Source organism: Lutjanus erythropterus, chromosome 13 (genome assembly GCF_056507025.1).
Source record: "Lutjanus erythropterus isolate fLutEry1 chromosome 13, fLutEry1.hap2, whole genome shotgun sequence".
Lineage (NCBI taxonomy): Eukaryota > Metazoa > Chordata > Actinopteri > Lutjaniformes > Lutjanidae > Lutjanus > Lutjanus erythropterus.
In genome coordinates this window covers 25,992,754-26,014,041 of record NC_139329.1, presented here as the reverse complement: position 1 = coordinate 26,014,041, position 21,288 = coordinate 25,992,754, and the positions used below count along the sequence as shown (strand labels likewise).

General features: G+C 39.1%; 3 protein-coding genes across 5 annotated transcripts in view; 1 reads left to right on the top strand and 2 right to left on the bottom strand.

The window, feature by feature from the left end:
- Window positions 1–10,159, bottom strand: part of tmem266 (transmembrane protein 266) — a 39,672-nt gene extending 29,513 nt beyond the window's left edge. The window contains exons 1-2 of one of the 2 annotated variants that reach the window (XM_084733541.1): window positions 8,702–10,159; window positions 6,014–6,122 (exon numbers count right to left, since the gene is read on the bottom strand). In XM_084733541.1, coding sequence (XP_084589667.1) covers window positions 6,014–6,027 — 14 coding nt within the window. In that variant the 5' untranslated portion in view covers window positions 6,028–6,122; window positions 8,702–10,159. Of the gene's footprint in view, window positions 1–6,013; window positions 6,123–6,533; window positions 6,742–8,701 lie in introns of those variants that run through there. The other variant, XM_084733542.1, reaches the window with a different exon arrangement.
- A 668-nt stretch (window positions 10,160–10,827) lies between these two features.
- On the top strand, window positions 10,828–14,671 carry nrg4 (neuregulin 4). Its single transcript, XM_084734672.1, has 5 exons — window positions 10,828–12,005; window positions 12,214–12,248; window positions 12,352–12,445; window positions 13,655–13,807; window positions 13,964–14,671. Exons 2-5 carry the CDS (start codon window positions 12,239–12,241, stop codon window positions 14,034–14,036), a joined length of 330 nt encoding a protein of 109 aa, XP_084590798.1. The 5' UTR covers window positions 10,828–12,005; window positions 12,214–12,238; the 3' UTR covers window positions 14,037–14,671.
- A 2,047-nt stretch (window positions 14,672–16,718) lies between these two features.
- On the bottom strand, window positions 16,719–20,793 carry lactb (lactamase, beta). Of its 2 annotated transcripts, none has more exons than XM_084734670.1 (6): window positions 20,320–20,793; window positions 20,132–20,198; window positions 19,207–19,397; window positions 18,793–19,111; window positions 18,522–18,687; window positions 16,719–17,425 (listed from the first exon to the last, which is right to left on the bottom strand). In XM_084734670.1, the coding sequence occupies exons 1-6, from the start codon at window positions 20,689–20,691 to the stop codon at window positions 16,900–16,902; spliced, it is 1,641 nt and encodes a 546-aa protein (XP_084590796.1). In that variant the 5' UTR covers window positions 20,692–20,793; the 3' UTR covers window positions 16,719–16,899. The 2 variants fall into 2 exon arrangements, with proteins under 2 accessions (XP_084590796.1, XP_084590797.1); XM_084734671.1 differs by having other exon boundaries at window positions 20,332–20,793.
- Between the last annotated feature and the right edge of the window lie 495 nt (window positions 20,794–21,288).

Here is a 21,288-nt window from a genome sequence, read left to right as displayed (position 1 = left end):
CATGCAGTGCCTTTTTTTTTGCTTGGACATCTTTAATAGGAACATCTTCTTGGCAATACTCAGAGATTCCATAGATCTGGAGTTTAAATGAATTCCACTTTTAATCTATTCTAGCCTCAGTTTTCAGCAGCTTTTTGTGAAAAAGGTACTCAAATACCCCTGAAGTCCAATACTGCTGAATCCCACAGAAAGCAAAACTAATTTATATCTTTTTACTCTGAATACTAATACTAGTGCACATAAAGGAGGTTGACACAAAATACATCAGGAGGGAATATGTTAACTTCCAGAGCTGCAGATGGGGCCGTGTTAACTGTCAGTCAGGAGTGAGACTCCTCGCAGCAACATGGAAAGTTTACACAAGATTAAAACTAGTTTTAGATGAGAACTAAAATCAGAGTTCATGTAATCTTTTCTTTGTTTTGGTAAAACTTAATTTGAAGTGGCGTGCATAAGACTGACATGACACCTGCCATGTCTTTATGAATGTTTATGACTAATGTCAGTGATTTGGTCAGTTCTGTCTTTTTACAGTACAGCTTGACATTAACAAGACAACATAACCTGTCAATTTCTTTGTTATAACAACTTGTTATGACAAGACATTAACCAAGACAGCTTTTCCTGTCATCATCTTTGTTATGGAAACAGACAACATAACTTCTCAGTGTCTTTGTTGTGACAACTTGACATTAACCAAGACACCACAATCTGTAAATGTATGTGTTATGACAACTTGACATTTACCAACTTGACATTAACCAAGACAACGTGATCTGTCAGTGTCTTTGTTATGAGAACTTGACATTAAACACGACAACATAACCTGTCAAAGTCTTTGTTATGACAGCTTTACATTCACCAAGACAACATTACCTTACCAACAGTCAGTCACAAAGACTCCTTTATGCTTATGACAGGTGTCATGAAAGTCTTATGCAACAGTCCTCCAAATAAAGTGTCATTTTAAAAAAAATGTCAGGCCTCATGAATGTGTTCAAGTTGTATTATTTTGTACTTTACTTCTTTTTGTTATTTGATTACACAGACAAGTTTGAGATGACTGGCATCTACGCCAAACTTTTCTCTGCACTGTATCAGCAGTAATAGTCATTTGATGTAAGAGGCGGTTGTGGCTAAGTGGTCTTTACTTTCAATTCCAACAGTCGCTGTGAAACTGTAGCTGGCACGTCCTTATAGCACAGCACTCAACCTTCAGCACCCAGGTGTGACTATACAGCAAGGCAGAGGAGTGTGTGCAAGAGTTAACATAAAGAAAAGTCAAACTCAACATTGACACCAGCTAATGATCGTTAGAATGATATTCGATTCCATTCCAACACGGGGCAACAGCACCGATCAAACTGAGTATAATATATCCATTCTATAAAGGTGATAAGGGTTGAGACTGATGCCTGTCACATCATATTTTAAATCACCTATTCTGAGCAATAAATTCCCTGCTTCTGTCACTTCAGTGGATTTTAAAGTGCAGCCTCAGCATGAACTGGTGGTTTGCAGAGGGCATCGGTATCATTGTCATTCTGAGTGCTCACTGCCACGGTATTTCTGGCCGACTGTCTACAACACAGACGCTCTGTCTTACCCAATAAGTTTGTATACGGACACTTGGCTACCCCTCGGTGCACAGCAATTCACTGTCCTGATATCATCAGGAAAGCGGGACCAATGTGCCAAATCACTTATATGGGCACCGGCCAGATTTCCCAGCAGCAGCGGCAGAAGCCCCGACAGAAGCTCCTGACACAATGGTACATTTGTAAGATCAGATCTTTTCGGCAACGCCTGCTATTTCAAGGTCCAAGGGGAAATTACAGCAGTTGACAATTCCACTGCATCAATGAAGAGTGAATGCGTTTTGTTGGTCTTTAGAGTGCTGTTTTTGGTGTTAATAGAGAAAAAGCTTCGTTTTATGTCCATATCACCTCAATTAGTAGGCAGAGAGGGTGACGCCTGAAACATTAAGATTTACTATGCAGATGTCCAAACAGCAGCCGCTTGATCTTCAAAAGTAAGTGCAATGTGCAAGCATTCACGAAACCAACTGTAAGCTTATGTTACATATTGGCACACAGCAGCACTTAAAGGGTAAAGCACCCATTATTACCTCTGCCAGAGAGGTTATGTTTTTGGTTCGTTTTGTTTGGTGGTTTGCTTGTCTCTTTGTCAGCAGGACTACAGAAAAACTACTGGCCCAATTTTCATGAAACTCGGTGGAAGGTTGTCACATGGGCCCGGGAAGAACTCACTACATTTTGGAGCAAACCTAAATCACAAGGAGGATACATGTATTAGGCATGTATTCCTTGGCTCATGCATCAAACCATCATAATTAAAGTGGATGCTATTCTTCCATATGAACCTATATTTTTTTCTTAACAACTGTTTTTGACAACAAAAAAAATATTTTCCACAAGTGTATGTTAAGTATGTGAAATATTTCCAATGTCAAATTACGTAATAAATGCACAGCTGAGATGATGAGGCTTAAGCTAGGCACAAGCAGAATTTTGACATAATTCCACTAATTTTGGAAATATACCAATAATACATAGTGGTTGTCCTTGCAGATGTGCGTATCATAGAAGAATGGACTATTGATTTGGTGGAGGTCTAAATTCTCTGAGTTTCTTATTGTCAAAAAAAACTTGGAAAAAGACCAGTACCTGCAATGTCTGTGCAATCTGTCTGTCTGTGGCACTCAGCCCCAAGTCCAGTCGTTTCCACAAGTACTTTAAAACACCTCAAATGTCTGGACACTGTTGTTATGAGCAAAAGTTAATCAAACAGCAGTAATAGTACATTTGTTTGGACTATTTACAGCCATGGATGCATGCACATTTGATATGTTAGTGAGTATTTACTGCACCAGGATGGAAAATAAACTGAGTTCATCATAATGAAGAAACATGGCATCCGGTTCAACGGTATGCCTCATTAATGTGTTTTTAATAGTTTTTGAATAACAATGGAGGCCTACACCACCAAGCCATAAGAATAAATTACAGCATATTAGACTGTATTTGTGAGTAACAACAATTCATTGTTGGTTTTAGTCTCCTCACTCTTTTCATTTAGTGACAACAAGACAAACTAAAATAGAATATTCCAAAACCTAATCTTTATATCATGACATTTAGTGAAATTAATAAATGAATATGCTAAATGTATTATCCTGAAGACAAATCTATGTTTGGAAAAGTACTTTAATATTAAATCAGTACATTTTACTTAAAGGCACAATGAGTAGGACTTTCCTAAAAACAATCTCTCACAATCATCGCTTATGACTCACTAAAAGTCTGTGGTGGTGTCTGTATCAGCAGAGACCCTGCTCTCTGCCCGTATTTTTTATTTTGCTGTGTAGGTGACATCTCAGGGTGTCAACCTTTGGGCAGTGGGTGTGTAGCCCCTATGACGACGTGCAGCGTGGGAGGTTGGGACTCTAAAAGCGTTAGGGTTAGATGCTGGATTGTAAGCAGGCATCCAAGAGGAAATGTCGGATGGAGCTCTGAAAAAACCAAATCATTGCACGGTGAGAGTGAATCTGAAGCTGGCTTTCACCCTTTAGCGAAGGTGGGGATGAAGAGCGATGCAGAGTTGACCTGTTTTCTCTTGAACAGGTAGACTCCAACGGCTAGCTGAATTGGCTTGTGATAGGATGTTTCTAGGGTTGTTAAGATAGGGGGGAGGGGCCAAACTTGACCAACAAATCCTGCACATTCTGCCTTTAAGGAATTAGAAAAATTGATGTCTTTAGAAACATCCACTGGATAACACAGTTAAGACACATTATAGTGTTTAGGAAAAGGATAACATTCAGAGCCTCCTATTAGGTTAAAAACTCTGTATTTGAGCAAAATTAATCTCCAAAGGATTGTTTCAAGAAAGGATTATCAATAGATTTACTAAAAAACAGTGAATGTGCATAAAACTGAAAACTACAATTCTAAATTCAACTGATTAAAAATCATGAGATAAAAAATAGTTGCTCAGCCAGTGACCTGATTGGAGAGGGGGCTTCAGTACGCTGAGAAATTTAGAGCAACGTGGCGCAGGATCATGTGACGTGAAAGTTCGTTACAGTAAATGTTAGCTGACCTGTTTCAAAGCCACTGGACTCCTTGGCTTTGTGTGGTGTCCCTGTGTAAGTTTCTCTTTTTAAAATTTTTTTTTTTTGTCTTTGCATACACTGTATTTGAATATAAACTCCAGAGAGACATTTTTAAAATTAAATTGTTATGTAAAATATGTACAATAATTCCTTTGTTTTTCTTGTATTTGAGCAGAGAGATAGAGATAGAGAGAGAGAGAGAGAGAGAGAGAGAGAGAGACAGAGAGAGAGAGAGAGAGAGAGAGAGAGAGAGAGAGAGAGAGAGAGGGGATTTATAGCAGCATCAAGTTTAAGAGAGCAAGGGTGAAAATAACTCCAGAGACCATTCTCTGCATGAGAGTTTCCCATCTGTCACTTCACACAGAGTCACCGTTATTCAGCAGCACTAAATCAGGCCTCCATACTACTAACCAATCAACACATTCTCTATATTATCTGGTTACACATCTTTAGCACCAACATTCTCCTTTGAATGGGCTAATAATCAGGTTTGGGAGTTACGGAGGATACAGCAAAGTACCTGTATTCCATTACAGTTACAGAAAAAAAGACATTACCAGATAAAACTTTGTGAGCTTGTCATTCATTCATTTTGAAACTGACGGTTGTTAATCTTGTATGTGAGAAAAAAGCAGCAGACTAGGAGCAGTTGCTGATCATTTTGGAGGTCAGGATTGAGCAGTTTTCAAGGTAAAATATCGGACAGATAATGGTATGGTAAGGTTCAAGCCATGCTCGTAGTGCTACGATAGCTCGCTGTGATAAGCCTAGCTAAATATTGACTCTTTTTTGTTAACTCTGATTATTTTCTCTATTCAAACTCAACTGCTAACATTACCTACACAGAAATCCAGTTAGCTAACTAAACTGTCAGCACTTCTACTGAAGAGTATTTGGGCACTGTAGCTGGTGATACTGCTGATTGGAATAAAAACAGAAGCCCCACTCTGGACTAAGTCTGTGGCATTTTACTTTAAGTTTGAAAGTGAATAGCTACCTAACAACCTACATTTAAATGTGTATTATTACTGCTACTAATCTAAACGTAAATTTGCACACAACAAAGGAAAGAATAGCTGCAAAAATATTTTTAAACTTAGAACACATAAAATATTACATTAGGCAAAACAATCTCACCATATTTGATATTAAATAATTCAAAAGTAACAGAAAATAATTAAGTTACATTACTTTACTATTGTGATACTGGATTAGGTTACCTTAATTACAGGTAAATACCAATTGTATCAGAATACTTTTTTAAAGTAACCCTCCCAACCCTGCATGTAATCAACAATCAGCTGCACTAATCTGCCTGTTTTGCGGCCCGGACAAAGATCTCTGTTGGTTGGTTGGAAGCAGCATCCTGTGCCTTTAATCAGAAGATGCAGCTGACTGAACCCATTTTGCATTCACCCTTCACTCCACTCCACTCTACTCCACCTCCTCCCACTCCACTCCATTCCCCTGCTCCCTCTCTTTTTTCCCTTCTCTTAGCCCCAACCGGGGCTGTCATCAGAATGCAGGGCCTGTCTGGAGGACCACATACAGAGTAATTATTAATAAGAGAAGATGACAAGTGAACATCCCTCCTGAATGCTAAGAGATGCCAGAGGAGACTGGAGATGGCCGGCCGGCCGCTTCTCTCACTCTCAGAGATGCCGGACGAGGCCGAGCGAGCTCCGCTTTCCCGCTGATCTCTTGCTCAAAGTCATTCACAGGAGGAGCATGAGAATATGCAGGTCCCACTCTGCTAATCATATCCTACCACGCTGAGATGCCCTTTGCATAAGACTGCGTGTTCATAAATAGAGATTTAAGATTTCACGCTCTCTCAGACATGATTTCAAACAAGACTCTGGCGGGTGTTATACTCACTGGGGGTTGCTCATGTCGAGGTCTTGTTGCTGCAAATAGACGTCCACACTAAATGACCCCAAGTGTGAAATGTGATTTCACCACTGCAGAGACCTGGCTCCTACCACACCTACAGAAAACACAAAAGAATCAAGAATGGAATTACTACAGAAAAAAGGAAATCATGAAACAAATAATGCTGAGGAAGATCAGGAGATATGATTGGGAGCTCCAGAACAGCGATCAATTAGACCTTTAGGGGAGATTGTTTTGCCAACTGCTGTTTCCAAGGTCAAAAAAATAAACATTTAATCTCAAAATCATGAAATATCTATACACAGTTGAGTATAACACAAATGCATGCAAAATTATCAATGAAGTATCAGTGGTTGTGCTTTTTCCTGAAGGCACCCTGTCCTAACTTCAGCTTTAGCCATGCTCTGTTCAACTATTTTCCTGGGGAGCACTAAACTGTAATGGATTTTAAATCTCCTCCAATATACGCTCCGCTCTGTGATTCAGGGGCTGAGGAACATCACACCTCTTGCATAGCAAGTACAGCAGGATGCTAGGTCTTTGTGCCACAGGATAGAGAGCCATTGATGTCAAAGTCCGCTCAGTGAAAGCCCCACTCCAGCTGCTTTGCAGGGAACAGACATGACATGACCAGACAGGAAAGTCACAAACACATAGCCGCTGCTTTAACATGAAAGCAAAAACATAAAAAAAAAACAAGCCCAGTTGTGAAATTGTCAGCAAAAGATGAATTATAACTGCAGCAAAGGGCTGGGTGGTATGGCATAACCCTCAGTATATGCATTTTGTCTCAAATACCATACAATAAATTCTCCAATAGTGCCAACATATGACTTTATAGAATATAATGCACTGTGTTAGATTAAAACTAGCGTAGGCATGTTGTTTCTGGCATCACTGGGCAGAAGTTCCACATAAGCATAATGTAATTTCAATGGAAAAAAAAAAAAAAAAGATGGTGTGGTCTTGGTTCTGTTTTCAAGCCTCAGAAAATCTAGCCCGTGACAGAAGACATTGGTCAATCACAGGTTGGTAAGATAGCTGGTTGTTGTCTTCTTCACAAAAACTTTAGTATTGCACAACCTGGGGCCTCATTTATAAAATGGACATAGAATAAATTATGATCTCAAATATGACTTCAGCAGAAAACCATGTATAAGTGGTTATATATATATATATATATGTAGGGGTATTGCAGTTAGGGACGCATATGCACCCTACCCTGTGGTGAACTCTGTTTTAGCTTTAGCAGGGAATGGGTTTGTCTTCGTTGGTCACCCCACTATTTAGTCCACCGAATAATATGTGTTGACTAGCTTCAATCTCCTCTACCATCACTGTAATGCAATCTTCTTCTTTTCTTTTCTCTTTCGGTCCATGGCTAGTCCTGACTAAACCATCATTTGTATTGGCATTATATGAGGGGAAATCACTGGTTTTAAGACAGGGGGCTTCTATTTTAAGCTAATGTGAGATCTATAGATCCCAGGTGCACATATACAAATTTTCTTCTAAAACCCTGGGCAAGCAACAGTTTTTAAGCTCAGTATCTTTTATGAATTGAGCTTACACCGACAGAAATGATCCAAGTTCAAATCTAAGAACATTTTTATGAATGAGGCCCCGGGAATTAGACTAAAGCAATAAACTAGCTTTGTTCAGAATCACTTGCTGCACCTTTGCCACAATAATGTAAGCACGACTATTGGTGTTTTCACAAAATATACACACAAGGAGATTTTTAATAAATAATCATCAGGAATGTGGATATAATGACTAAATTGGCAAAGGCAAATAACAGAACAGCTAAAGAGCTGGCGGGCAATATTTCAATATTATATCAATATCACGATAGGTGACTAAATATTGTCATATTACATTACAATAAAGTGATGTAATTTTTACATTTGCATTGTTTACACCTTCATGACTTTCCCAACATTTCATTAATTTCATGGAACGCACAGTGAAGAAACCCTCAGACATGGAGAGGTGAGGAGTCAGCATTCACAGCCGCAGGAGACCACGGCAGAGTAATGTAGTGAAGCACAGCAGATTAAATGCTACTCAGGATAAATCAGCCCAGGTCATCCAAGGGCTGAGAGTGACACTGTTTCACTGCAGCAGCACCCAAAAAAATATGCTCATTAGCATTATAATCAGGGGGGTGAAAAAGACATGCTCTCTGAGAGGAGGTTAACAGCCAAAATACTTGCATAGGTAGGATGTAGGTGCATCACTTTCTGTAAAGTAGAGGTGACCAGAAAGGCAAGTGGGTTCAAAGGTATTTTGCAATTTGCTGCAGAGTAAAGTATTCTTGGACTTGAGTAAATCACAGTATCAGTTACTACTTATTACTTTAAGTACAGTCAGCAGTAACTGCTTCATCAGCGGAGGTGGTTGTCCACAAGGCTGCATTTTTTTTTTTTTTTACCATTTTATTTCCCCCAAAACCAGCACGGGGGGCTATTTCAGTCCATGCCTTCCTACATTTAACCTAATCAAGATGCATTTGCAATGATTTCCCACCAAGTCCTGTACAGCTACATAAACAGTTACGGTGCTGTTAACATTTTCTCACTGTGCTTAGAGGCCACACAGTCTCATTCTTGTCTAAAGCAACACAAATACATCAACTGCCTCACTGGAAAACAAGCACAAAGGCACACTAACCTCTTGTGTTTTCGTGCTCTACATTGTGTAAAGTGTGGTCGTGACTCCTTTGCCCTCGCAGAGATGATGATGATGGTAATATCTCCCTCCTCGCCGATGATGATGGTGATGATGATGATGATGATGAGCAGTGTGAGGGAAGCTCGGATCTTGCTGTGTGTAGGCTGCGATTCCCCTTAAATTTGCGTTGGCCAAGCAGCTCCCGTATCGCCTCTGAGAAGACAGCGCACGACGAAAACACCTACTCCGGACCGAAAGCAGCATCCTTCAGCGGAGACGACGATGAGGCTGTCACTGAATCAGGATGAAATGAACGACATCTTCTTCTTCTTGAGAGGAGGAGGAAGAGGGAGGCATCATAATGTGCTCGCAGGGCTTCCCCCACAATCACACCAGGGACTCCATGTGCCCGGGAATAAGAAGAAGAAGAAGAGGAGGAAGAGGAGGAGGTTCACGACCGGGAGCTGTCCAGGTGCTGAAAACGGGATTCCAGCGGCGACAGATGTGTGACGAGCAGCGCCGTCAACGCGCAGGAAACCGGGCTACATTTACATAAAAACATACACACGGAATAATATCAGTGAAAGCATACATGTATTCCTGTTAAGCTATGAGAACCTGCAGACGTCCCTGTTTCTGTGCCACCCTGGATGCGTCGACGTAGAAAAACACTCTCGCTTCACTTCACCTCTTGAGCTTCAGAGTTCCTCGCGATAACAACCCACCCGCACGAAAAAAAAAAAAAAAAAAAAAAAAAAAAATCACTAATACTCTGACAGGGACTTCAAGTGTTTTTATAGCCTTCAATAGTGAGTTTAAATGACGACTGAGTCATCTATCAGTCTGCAGCGTCACTGTAATATTACCAGGTATGACATATTCCAGTTGTACCCTCAAAATCTATCTGGGTTGATATTATCAAATATGCAACCATTTTCTAGTGAGGAAGCCTTCATAAAGGCTTTATAAGTTGGGACTAAAAGCTTTATTAAACGCTAATAAACAATTAGCTGCATTTTAATTTGTAGCAAGACGTAACAAGCTGTACTTTGTATTAAAATAGACAAAAATTAGAAATTATGTGCTCTCTAGACAGCAATCAAACATAACTATACCCTAATTAGACACCACGTTTCTAACAGTGCACCAATAAGACATAACATGCACTTTGTATTACATTGGGCAGACATGAGAAATAGTAAGTTCTTTATTACAGTTTTAGAGCATTTATTAAACCTCCATTAGACTTTACTGGAGGGAAATTTGGGACACATTACAACAGAACTGTACTGTAAACTAAAGTGAAATCACATATCTGTTACTTCACCATTTAAATACGACATGTGGACCAAATCTACCAAGTCAAGGCCAAAATTATAAAGGTAGACATATATAATTTATATGTATGGTTTCTAATAGGGTATAGCTGTGTTTGTTTACTGTCTCATAAAAATCATATTGTTTTCATCTAATTTGATACAAACTATGTCTTGTTATGTCTTAGTGTGCTGTAGTGCAGCCAAATAACTGACTAACATTTTATAGATCAGAAAAAGACTACATCTTTTGGGATGCCAGGATATGAAAAAAGGTTACACTGTAATCCATCAGTAAATGCTCATGAGGTTCTGAGTTTCTAATAGGCAATCAAGTCTGCAGTTATAGATGTTAAAGGGACAGTTTTTCCTCTTGACTGTAGTGCTATCTATCCATGTAGATTGTTTTGATGAGTTGCTGAGTTTTTGAGATATTGACCATAGAGATGTTTGTCTTCTTTCAAATATATTGGAACTACATGGCATTTGGCTTGTGGTGCTAAGATGGCAAAAAGAAAAACAAAAGAGAAAAGCTCAACGGCAGTATGTATTTCCAGAAATCAAGACCTGGTTAATTAAGATAATCCACAAACTTTGTGAGCACATAGAGTTGTGCATCTACTCATGGACACACAAGATGTAAACATGAATGGCATCCTCTTCGGCAGAAGAGGATGCCATTCATGTTTAGTTTTGTAAATGTTTTTTTTGTTTTGTTTTGTTTTGTTTTGTTTTTTGAGCACCTTGAGCACCACAAGCCGAGTGCCATCTAGTTCCATTATATTCAAGACATCTCTCCAGCTGATATCTCCAAAACTCTGGGACTCACACCAAAACAATCTAGATGGATAAATAGCACTACAGGTAGGAAGAAATATATGTATTGTTGATTTTGGGTGAACTGTCTCTTTAATATGTCTTTAATAGAGTGTTTTTAGAATAATTCATCCAGTGACAAGGAGTTGTAAATGTTAATAAATGAATTTTGTTCAATATTTTCTGCACATGGTATCACATGATGAACTATGAACCTTTATGAAAAACAAGAGTAACTTGGGTGCTTTACAACTGATCTATAATGCATTAGTGAATGATTTTTATATATTAGCATTAATTTAGTATTAATTTAGTTGTTAGTTACAAAAAAGCACTTTATAAAGTGTATAAGATTATTAGCTCACTGTAGCTTGGCCTATAAGATGAGGCCTTTAGTAGCCTGCTCATAACATGATATGAAATGATTAGACACTGAACAGAAATGTCTTCAAAATCAATCGAGCATCTCCCCAGTGTTGCTTGATTGCAGCCTGTGCAATCTGTGGAAAGTCCGGCCCTTATTACACGATCCCTACATACATTATTTCCTAATAAGGACGCAGTAAACAATTAACAATGACTCAACTAACGGTTCTGAGCACACAACAGTAATTACACGTCTGAGGGAAGTGGTGTGATGTGTTCTTAGACAACAAAAAAGTTCCCACGATTCCATTCATGCCTTCTTCGCATACCAGTCATTCAGTTGTTTCTAAACCAAACCCAGACACGCTGAGCTCACATGCACAATAGGTAATTTCCTCACCTATCCACAGTCTGATCACATGATGCAACTAAACCTCTGAGAACGAAAACAGGATGTAATCTACCCAGGTTTTCATCTCATAGTGTCACACAGAGCTCAACATTGTCAAAATAACATCTAGGAGACTTTTTAAGACCACTGGTATCTCTTTACATAACGCTCATTTAAATGACACCATTTATGACACACTAACAAATTACCTACAATCAGCTGTTAGTATCCTGACGTTTAGCTTGCCATTTGCAATCTGGACAAACTGCAATCACAACATTTTTTTAGGCTAAGGGAGGAACACGCCCACATGTGCCTTCTCCAACAAAAAGCAGTTCTGAGCTACTTTGAAGCGTCACTATGACTCACCCTGGGAACCAGCACTAACGACAAAAAGCTGGGATTTCACGAGCTGGTAAGGACAAATTTTTTGATTTATATCTGTCAGAGTGTTGATATATTCCGCTCGCAACTCAACATGACTTCACGATACCTTTCAGATTGAAAAAACTGTCTATATATGTGGGGTTGCTACCATTTTGGCATCAGGTAGTTATGACATACTTTCCTTGGTGGTGAGATTACTTCCTTTTGTGTGACAAGAATGTTCCTTGTGTTCTCAGGAAACAGCAAGAAAAGACGTTACAAATGATGGCAGGTAATCCTAAAAAATGATCAGAAGAGACATGAAATATTTTTAAAAAGCAATTATTCAGTCCTGTTAGAGCTTTTCTTTCTGAAATGTTGTTCTGTCTGTGTAGATCATGGAAACCTTTGTGATGGGCAGGAAGCCAGCTATTGCATGAATGGAGGCACCTGCTATAAAATACCCTCCATGAATACACTCTCCTGTGTGTAAGTTAAATACAAAACTTAATTTTCAATTGTCATTGATATAAGAAGGAACCTTTAAAGGAACAGTTCACCCCTAAATCAAAAATACATATTTTTCTTCTTATCTTTAGTGCTATTTCTGCATCTAGTTTACTTTGATGTGAGTTGCAGTTTTGGAGATTAGGCCGTAGAGATGTCTAGTTTGTCTCCAATATAATGGAACTAGATGGCACTCAGATTGTGGTGCTCAAAGTGCCAAAAATACATTTTAAAAACTCATATGCAATGTCTCTTTCAAGACCTAGTTACTCAAGATAATCTACAGACCTTGTTGCGAGCGGTTAATTGTAGGAATTATTCTTTCTACCAAAAATACACCCACCAACAAAGGAAGCAAACATCTACTCATGGAGGACAGGTTACAGGTCAGCTAAAGGAGGACGCCATTACACACACAATATGTAAACTCTGTCGCTAGGAGTCTCTCACATTGTAAACAGACGTAAAGATGTGGTTTGATGACAATGTGATGTGGCGTGGGCTCATGGGACTTGTCTGCATTATTTAACAAAAACCATAGCTGGTGAAAATCTATCTGACATGACTCAAGCAGAAATCACGTTTGCGGCTGAGGTAATATTAAAGTTCTATTTGCGTGACATTTAGTCACATGTGACAAAACAGAATGTATCTAATGTATTCCATGCTTTCCCGGTTATAGCAACTAGCTAGCGATGTCTAATAGAAAATGCACCGTTACCTTGAATAAAGTATTTCTCTACATCGGAACATTGTGGGAAAGATTTGGGATACTGTATTCAACAAAGTATGAACATGTCTCATGTTTTAGACATATTAATGAGAAAATCTTACATATTATACCTTTAATGCTTGTACAGCAACAAGGTCTTATCAAGAATTATCTTGAGTAACCACGTCATTATCTGTGGAAAAAGATATTGCTGCTGAATTTTCCAAATGTATATTTCTCTCTTGCCAAGCTCAATCTAATTCCATTATATTTGAAAAAAGGCAAATAGGCAACTCACATCAAAACAGTCCAGATGGATAAGATGTTGAGAGGAAAATATGCGTTTTTGATTTTGAGCTGAACTGTCCCTTTAACATTTATGTACAAATTGCTGTTGATGTCACAACATGGCAATACTGTGCACACATCTCCTGTGCTAACAGACCGCCAACATTATTGTGTGTCATATATTACTTCAGGTGCAATGACAATTACAAAGGCAGCAGATGTGAGCAGTTCCAGCTCTTCAGCATCTCCACCAAAGCAGGGGAGGCCGGGTTAATTGCAGCCGTGGTCATTGTTGCCCTTCTCATCTTAGTGGTGCTGGCAGTTGTTATCTACTACGTACGCAAGTAAGTACTTTATGGATTAAGGATTACCAGCATTCTCAAAGCGTCTAAAAATAGCATCAACATGTGGAAGCGTTTTATGTGTCATTAAGTCTTATTGTACTTCAGCCAGAATATATTCTTTTAAAGCTAATAACCATTACTTGTGTCCACATGCAGGATGTTAAAAGCTAAACAGCAGAGCCAACAGACCAATCAGCAGCCGTACTGGAGAGTACAACGAAGAGTTTGATTATTCTTCTGGTGTGCATCTGTGTCTCTTTTGGATATGTATTAGACGGGATGGTAGAGGAGTTGATAGCTCGATTAATCGTCTCATGAGATTCCTGGATTCTACACAGTTTGCTACAGAAACGTGTAACTCATTAACACACAAACAAACAAGGTGTGTGAAACAAGTGTGAGTGGGTGGGAACTGAATCGCACCTTGCACTGTAGCCCTTCTAACACAGCTATGAAGCAGGCACTGGTGTTACTCGCGTTAAATCACATTTCAATCTATGTGCTTTGACTGAAATGTATTTACAAAGCATTGTTGAACTATGTAAAGGAAAAATGTGAAATATTCTGAATATTAAACTGGTAATATGGAATTATGGGTACCACTTTACAATAAGACTACCCAGGACTGGAATTTCAGCATTTGGCCTTTGGTGTCCATCTTTTGTGGTAGCAAAGTCCAACTGTCAGGGCAGCAGGGCCACCAAATAAAACAATTATTTTAAGTCCACAGAAATACTGAATCCAACCTAAGGGTTAAGGCTGATTTTATTTCAAATGGATGAATAAAATAGATTTTGTTTGAAATAGGCCAACATAAAAAAAATCTTTGTTTCACATAATAATTTATTAATATTTACAAATTACTAATAAAACTCCCGAGCTAGAAGTTCATACGCGCTGGAATAATCAGAGTCAATGGACTTGTTTGAAGATGGGGACAGGGAGTCGGGGGACCAAAGTTACGTTTGTTAACTTTAGTGTTACAAACATTAGGCTGTATACTTATTATTAATGATATATGAGCAATATGTAATATTTTATATTAAGTTTCTTGTCTTATTTGTTGTATTATGTTATTTGTAAATTATCAAGGTGAATTATTAAAACAGGGTTATCATTTTTTGAGGGGCAACAGGCAAAACTGAGGGGGAACGGCAGCCATGGCCTCCATGAAATTCCTGCAGAAACTACCCTTATAAATATTTGTTAATAATTCAGTTGTTAAGACTTAAGAAATCATGAATAAACATTTATAAACAAGTTAGAACATACATACATACATCATCAATGTGGGGCTCACTATTTGGCAAGATTACTGCTTACCAGTTACTGCTTACTATTAATCAAGCTTACCATTGAGTTACTACCAATTATAACTGGTAAAAGGAGCTTAATTATAAAGTGTACAATGCTGCATGCTGAAAATAGAAATTTGGTAATTTTATATGTTAATTTGTCAAATATAACTTTTTGACTATTTAGATATGCTGATGGTGAGCAAATGTTGGTAACTTATTAACAAATATCTGATGAAGCTGACATGTATAAATGTTGGCTGATGGAGAAGGCAATTAAGCAAAGTAAGCAGAGATCTGAGGCTTAACAGTACAGATAAATGTGGGCTCATTATTTGTTGGCCTTTTATCTAATGTGCTGTAATACTTTTTTTTTTAAGGATTTAAGAGTTTACAACTTAATTATAAACCATTTATAAGGGTAGATTTATTGTGAAGTGGTGTCAAATTCTGAAATAACCCCCTGTGTGCCTAATGTGTTATTAGTAAATATTTTCAAACTGTGTAAATACATACAATGATCCCTACTGAATGATTCTGACTGTGTGCTTTATGTTGACCGCACCCACACCCAGACATATTTGTGAGGATCCTGATGGACTAGTCATTTCCCCATCCTCTATGCCTAACCACCATAATCTCATCCTTTAGCCTATTCTTAACCTAATCCTAAAACTAATCTTAACCCTGAACCATAATTGCTCCTTAAAGTAGCCAAGACTGGTCAGGATGACCTCACTTTTCAAAAATGTCTCCCCTCTGCATTTTAAAACCCAAGAGTGGCTCTGACAAAACTGGACACACACAGCCGCAGCAAACTTAGTGATACACTGTGTGTGTGGGAGTCAGTCTGTATAATTAGAGTATCCCCAGCCATTCATCAGTCTCCTTAAATCTAAAAACAGGGGCACTGGAGATCCCAGGGGTTTCATAATGAGATTGGTGGCTTCAAATATGCTTCAACTCAGTGAGCTAAGGAGAGAATTAAAATTTGCTGGACTGCACTGCCAACAGTTTGTTAGTGTTTCAATTTTGATGCACTAAAAGTATTCTCAAACAGATGCTAACAACAAAAAATAAATTTGGACAGCTGACAGCTTAGTTTCTCCAAAAAATTCCTGTCATCATTAAGGATGTTGCTTTGCAAGACACTCATTCAGGTGTTAATTATTGTTCAAAGACAAAGTCAGGATTGTACTCAGTGGCTGAAGTCAATTTTGACACTGGCATAACATTAAAATGATATCGCGAGTCGGCTCAGCGGTGAAAATGTCACTGAATCGATTATTGACATGGTGACAGCATCAGATCAACACACAACAGGGTTTTTCCAGAAGCATCTCATGTTGCTATGAGGACATTTCTGTGCAGGGTGGGCCCCTGAAAGTCACCACATGTGACGTAGTAACTTCACCATGCTGCTTTAAATAGAAACCGACTTCTTTCCATTGAGTATGAAAGGTTTTTATTTCTCTCAAAAGCAGAAACGTATATATTAAAATGTTTTTATATTAGCGTTCAAAATGTAGAAATGCAGGAGCCTCTGTATTAAACCAACAGACTGATATCAGAAGTCAGTGGCCTTCTGTTAAAAATGCTGTAATTTGCTTCCACCTAGTGGTGCAATAGGAGGTAAGCTGAGTTTACTTTGCAAAACTCATCACATGTATATTAAATACATGTTACAGATTTATTCCATTTCCTAAAACATCTTTTGGAGTTTTTTTTTTTTAAAGATCTATCAAAATCAGGTTTATCTGAAATGCAAACTCACTCACTCTTGTAAACAACTCACTCTTACAGGCTTCTGGCTTTGTCAAACTCATGTGCAATTTTCAGCGCTGTGCTATTCAGTCCTACAGACTGCATGTTAGTGATAATGGTGACCACCACCCCCTGTGGGAGGACAGGGGTTTGTCCTCTGCGCTGGTGTGTCTCCTCACTGGGTAACACGAGGAGGACACTGCTGGCCCCCACAGCGCCTCCTGTGTGCGACACGTAGTGCCTGCGCTTCCTGCACTGCCCATATTTCTGTAGTTTCTCCACTACCAGCCAGCCCTGGGCGTACAGTCCATCCTTATCCCAGCTGGCCTCTGTCCTGTCAACGGGTGCCCACAGGTCTATGACAGTCTGAGGTTTGAGGAAGCCCGGGAACAAACCCTCAGTGTCCTTCAGTTGGGCCACCTGGTAGCTGTAGAGGAGGGCGTTTCCGAAAAGCAGCAGGTCACCCACAGTGGAAAGGAAGCCACCTCCTGCCCACTTGTAGGAGTTGTCTACATATGGGCAATTCACAACACGTCCTTTCTTGTTGAAATGATAAAATCTGTGAAGGAGAATCATCGATTAATATGGACTCACAAATAGATTTTTAATATGTTGGGCATTAAAAAAAAGAAACCTGAACAAAACACAGGCATGTAAACTGATTAGGGATGAGAAAAGTTAAAAGGAGGAAAACACAGACCCACTGAAGGGCTCTGGGTGAACACCCACTCAGATTTATTTTTTAAATAATGTACTACATGCTCATTAATAGTGACTTTTCCTATCATTCTGGTCTGGGACTGGTCACAAGCTAACATAATCACAAGTTTGAGCAAAATAACGTACAAAATACTAATTAACAATAAATACATATTATGTTTACATCCTGTATTACAGGCTTTAAGCCTTATTTTAAATAAAAAAACAGAGTCTTAAGGATGTCAAGGAAGCATAGATCAGACAAACACTTGATTATTAGTAAATTTGTATTTTTCTGGCCAGGATTGTTTAAAATCTTAAGTATGTTCATTTGGCCCCTTTCTGCTTTGCAATATAATTAATAATCAATCTGGGTCATTACCCCAAATGTAATATTATATGCATGCATGCAACAGGGGTGTACAGAGATGTCATCATTAGTATCTGTATCTGTTCAACCAACAAAATGATCTGTCTTTGTATCTGCATTTGGATAGAGGACCAGAACTGAGTATGGTTTGTACTGTAAGTCACATTTAATTGGGAAAATGTTTTATTTTCTAACTTCTAAATGTAACTGTGGTGCATCAAAATGATTTCACATAAATCAAATACTTCCACATCCTCATACTTTACTTTCAGTCTGTCCCTCTTTTGAGTTTTAGCTAATCTAAGTTTTATGAACTAACCCCTTTAAGAGAAGGATATTAAAATCAGAAAATAAAAAAGGGTTCATAAATCAAAATATTCAGTTTTTTTTTGGGTGCCTCTGTAGCTCAGTTGGTAGAGCGTGCATCTCATGCTTTGAGGCTGTTGGTCCTCTGCAGTGTGGCATCCCCTCTCTCGCAAAGCAAAGCAATCTCAAAAGACATATCAGATCTCTACTCTGATGTTACGGATACATCTCCCCTGTATAGTAATTTGGACATAGCTTGAGATTGGTGATTACTGATTACCTGGAGCGGTGGTAAATAATCGGGTCGTTCTCATCAGGCACAGTATTGAGCATTCCCAACTCACGGAACATGCTCATCATGAGATCGATGAATCGCTGTCCAGCAGCTCGCTCCATAACAGCACTGAGCAGTGTGAAGGCATGGGTGGAGTACAGAAAAGTGGTGCCTGCACATATCAATAAAAAAACAAAACAATCTTACTCTTCAAGACATTAAAACAGAAATTTTATCAAATTTGAAAAGGTGACGAGCAAGCAAATATGTGCTTTACCAGGTTTGAAAATGAGCGGGTCGTCCTTGAAGAGGTCCAAGGCCTGAATGACACTCTCAAAGTTGTCCTTCAAGTAATATTCCTCGTGCTCAAACTCTTTTTTCTTCTGAGCCTGAGTGGTTTCTTTGTCTTTGGTTTTCTGCTCTGTTGCAGATTTAGCTTTGCTTTCAGATGAGCTCTTCTCATCCTCTTTCTCTTTTGCTGGTGGCTTTAAAAGTCGCTTAGCTTTTTCCTTGTCATCCCTCACTTTCTTAGCATCCTTCTCATAGTGACGTATACCACTCAGGTGGGACAGAATCATACGAGGGGTTATTGTCACCTGAAAGAACAGAATAAATGACGTGCATGTCTGCTTGACATGAAAATGAACAGCATGATTATTACTGATAAGAAAATTTTGTTAACGTAACTTACATCCTGTCCGTCAAATTGCTTCTGGGGAAATTCTGGGACATATTTCTGGACTGGGACATCGAGATCCAGTTTTCCCTCCTCACACAGGCGTGCAGCAGCTGCAGATGTGAGGGGCTTACTGATGCTGGCGATTCGCAACACTGTATCTGGGTTGCATGGCACGCGATTCTCCAAATCAGCATAACCGATCCCTGAATTACATGAAGAATTTCAATGAATCATGTAAGAACATTTATGTGTTTACAATGGAATATGTTGGAGTGGAGGGCCAAAAGGGAATCTTAAAGGGATAGTTCACCCAAAAATGAAATTTCAGTTATTATTTACTCACCTTCATGCCGGAGGTTTGGAGACTTGGATTACACCAGGCAGAGACATATTCTGTTTTTTTTCTGTTTGAAGACTGGTCCCCACTCATTTAAAGTGTTTGGGAGATTCTGCAACGCTGTTTTCCCGTGAAACTGCCTTCAATCGTCATGAGGGTGAGTAAGATAATGGCTGAATTTTCATTTATGGTTGAACTATCCGTTTAAATGACTGACATCCTGCACAGTGTCAGTCCGCCCGCCACGCTTAGACTATGAAAAACATATTTAAAACTGTATTTTTACCTCACAAAAATCAAAACAGCACAAAACAGCTATTTATATTCTAATTTCTTAATATTTTTTTTTACTTTCACTAAGGCAGCCCTGGCTCAGGATTTGTTTTGATAGAAAATCTTATCTAATATTTTAACACTTGACCAGGATTCATTTGTGTGTGGGCCATTGTTTCACCAGCTCCTGGTGCACTGACCCAACCAGTTGGTACATACAATACAAAGTTACAGAGGTAAACCAGACTGGATACACTGGTTTTATTGTCATCTGTATGAATGCAACATGTAGCACCTTTAAAGTGGACTTTGCAGGCTTGCACCAACCTTCACACCAGACTTGAGCACCATCCACAGAGACCCCAACCACCAACCCTGGAGCCCCGACCTCAGCCTGGGTTATGATAGATACAAACAATGAACTGATAACAGGTGGCACTGAAGTTAGAAGATAATATAAAGGGGGTAACAGAGACAGTAGTGAATCATAAACCGATCAGTCAACACAGGCCTACCTCTGTGCCTACCTTTATCCGCTCCACCAGCTCCCTGCTAACTTTTATGGCATCGCTGTATCGATCAGTCCTCCCCGGTCCTTCTGGCACTTTATCATCACAGTAAACGTTGTCTGTGTCGCTGAGATATTTCAGTCCGACGGCTAAAGCAATCCCCACACCGACCCCACACACCACAGCCCTGGACTTTAACCTGTATCTAACAGAAGCCGAGTTTGACCCTCCGACATATCGTCTCTGTTGTTGAAGTAAAACACTCCGTGTATCTGACTGCTGCCGCGGCTTCGCCCGCGCTCCCCACAGAGGAGACTCCCGCGCCGATATTCGGGTACATTTGGCACAAAAACGATTTGGCAAAAACAACCGGGACATTGTCAACGTTTGATATGTTGCTTCTCTTGCCTTTTGTTGGCAGTAACGGTCCCTGGTTAATAATGGGATCCAGTTAAAAACAACCTGCTTCCGGTTTGCACCATCGAGCCAGACCAACGTAATCAAACCACGATCCAGACAAAATCGAGCGCGAGAGATTCTTCTTTATTTTGTATTTTGCAGTAAAACATCTTTATCTATGTCCATGATGTTCCTTTAGTATACTGCCCTGTATTTCCATTTAATGCAGATTTATACATTTACTTACATATCAGAGGCAAATATTTTGCTTTTTACTCCACTACATTTTTCTTTAGTCAGTGGTTACTTTAAGATAACAATTCAGCATACCCTTTCTTTCCAGTGAAAACCATGTATTTCTAAATGTGGTGACTTTAGTGTTTCATTATGGGTTGAGAAAACTTTCCTACTTCTTAAGATAAGCTGTGTAAAGAAAACTTTAAATGACAATTTTTCTGATAATACTCTCCTAGTTTTATACTAAAGTAAGGTTTGGAAAACAGGACTCCTACTTGTAAAGGAGTATTGTTACAGGTATAATTATTATATTGATACAGAGAGTGCAATTGTGTCCGA

What these genes read in the sequence shown, in the direction of transcription:
- lactb (XM_084734670.1), bottom strand. Translation starts at nt 20,691, where the DNA reads ATGTCCCGGTTGTTTTTGCCAAATCGTTTTTGTGCCAAATGTACCCGA. An exon ending in TGCTCAAGTCTGGTGTGAAG is followed by an intron (nt 19,398 to 20,131) that starts GTTGGTGCAAGC and finishes CATGTAATTCAG; the next exon opens with GGATCGGTTATGCTGATTTG. An exon ending in CCCGCTCATTTTCAAACCTG is followed by an intron (nt 18,688 to 18,792) that starts GTAAAGCACATA and finishes TGATATGTGCAG; the next exon opens with GCACCACTTTTCTGTACTCC.
- nrg4 (XM_084734672.1), top strand. An exon ending in ATGAATACACTCTCCTGTGT is followed by an intron (nt 12,446 to 13,654) that starts GTAAGTTAAATA and finishes ATATTACTTCAG; the next exon opens with GTGCAATGACAATTACAAAG. An exon ending in GTTATCTACTACGTACGCAA is followed by an intron (nt 13,808 to 13,963) that starts GTAAGTACTTTA and finishes GTCCACATGCAG; the next exon opens with GATGTTAAAAGCTAAACAGC.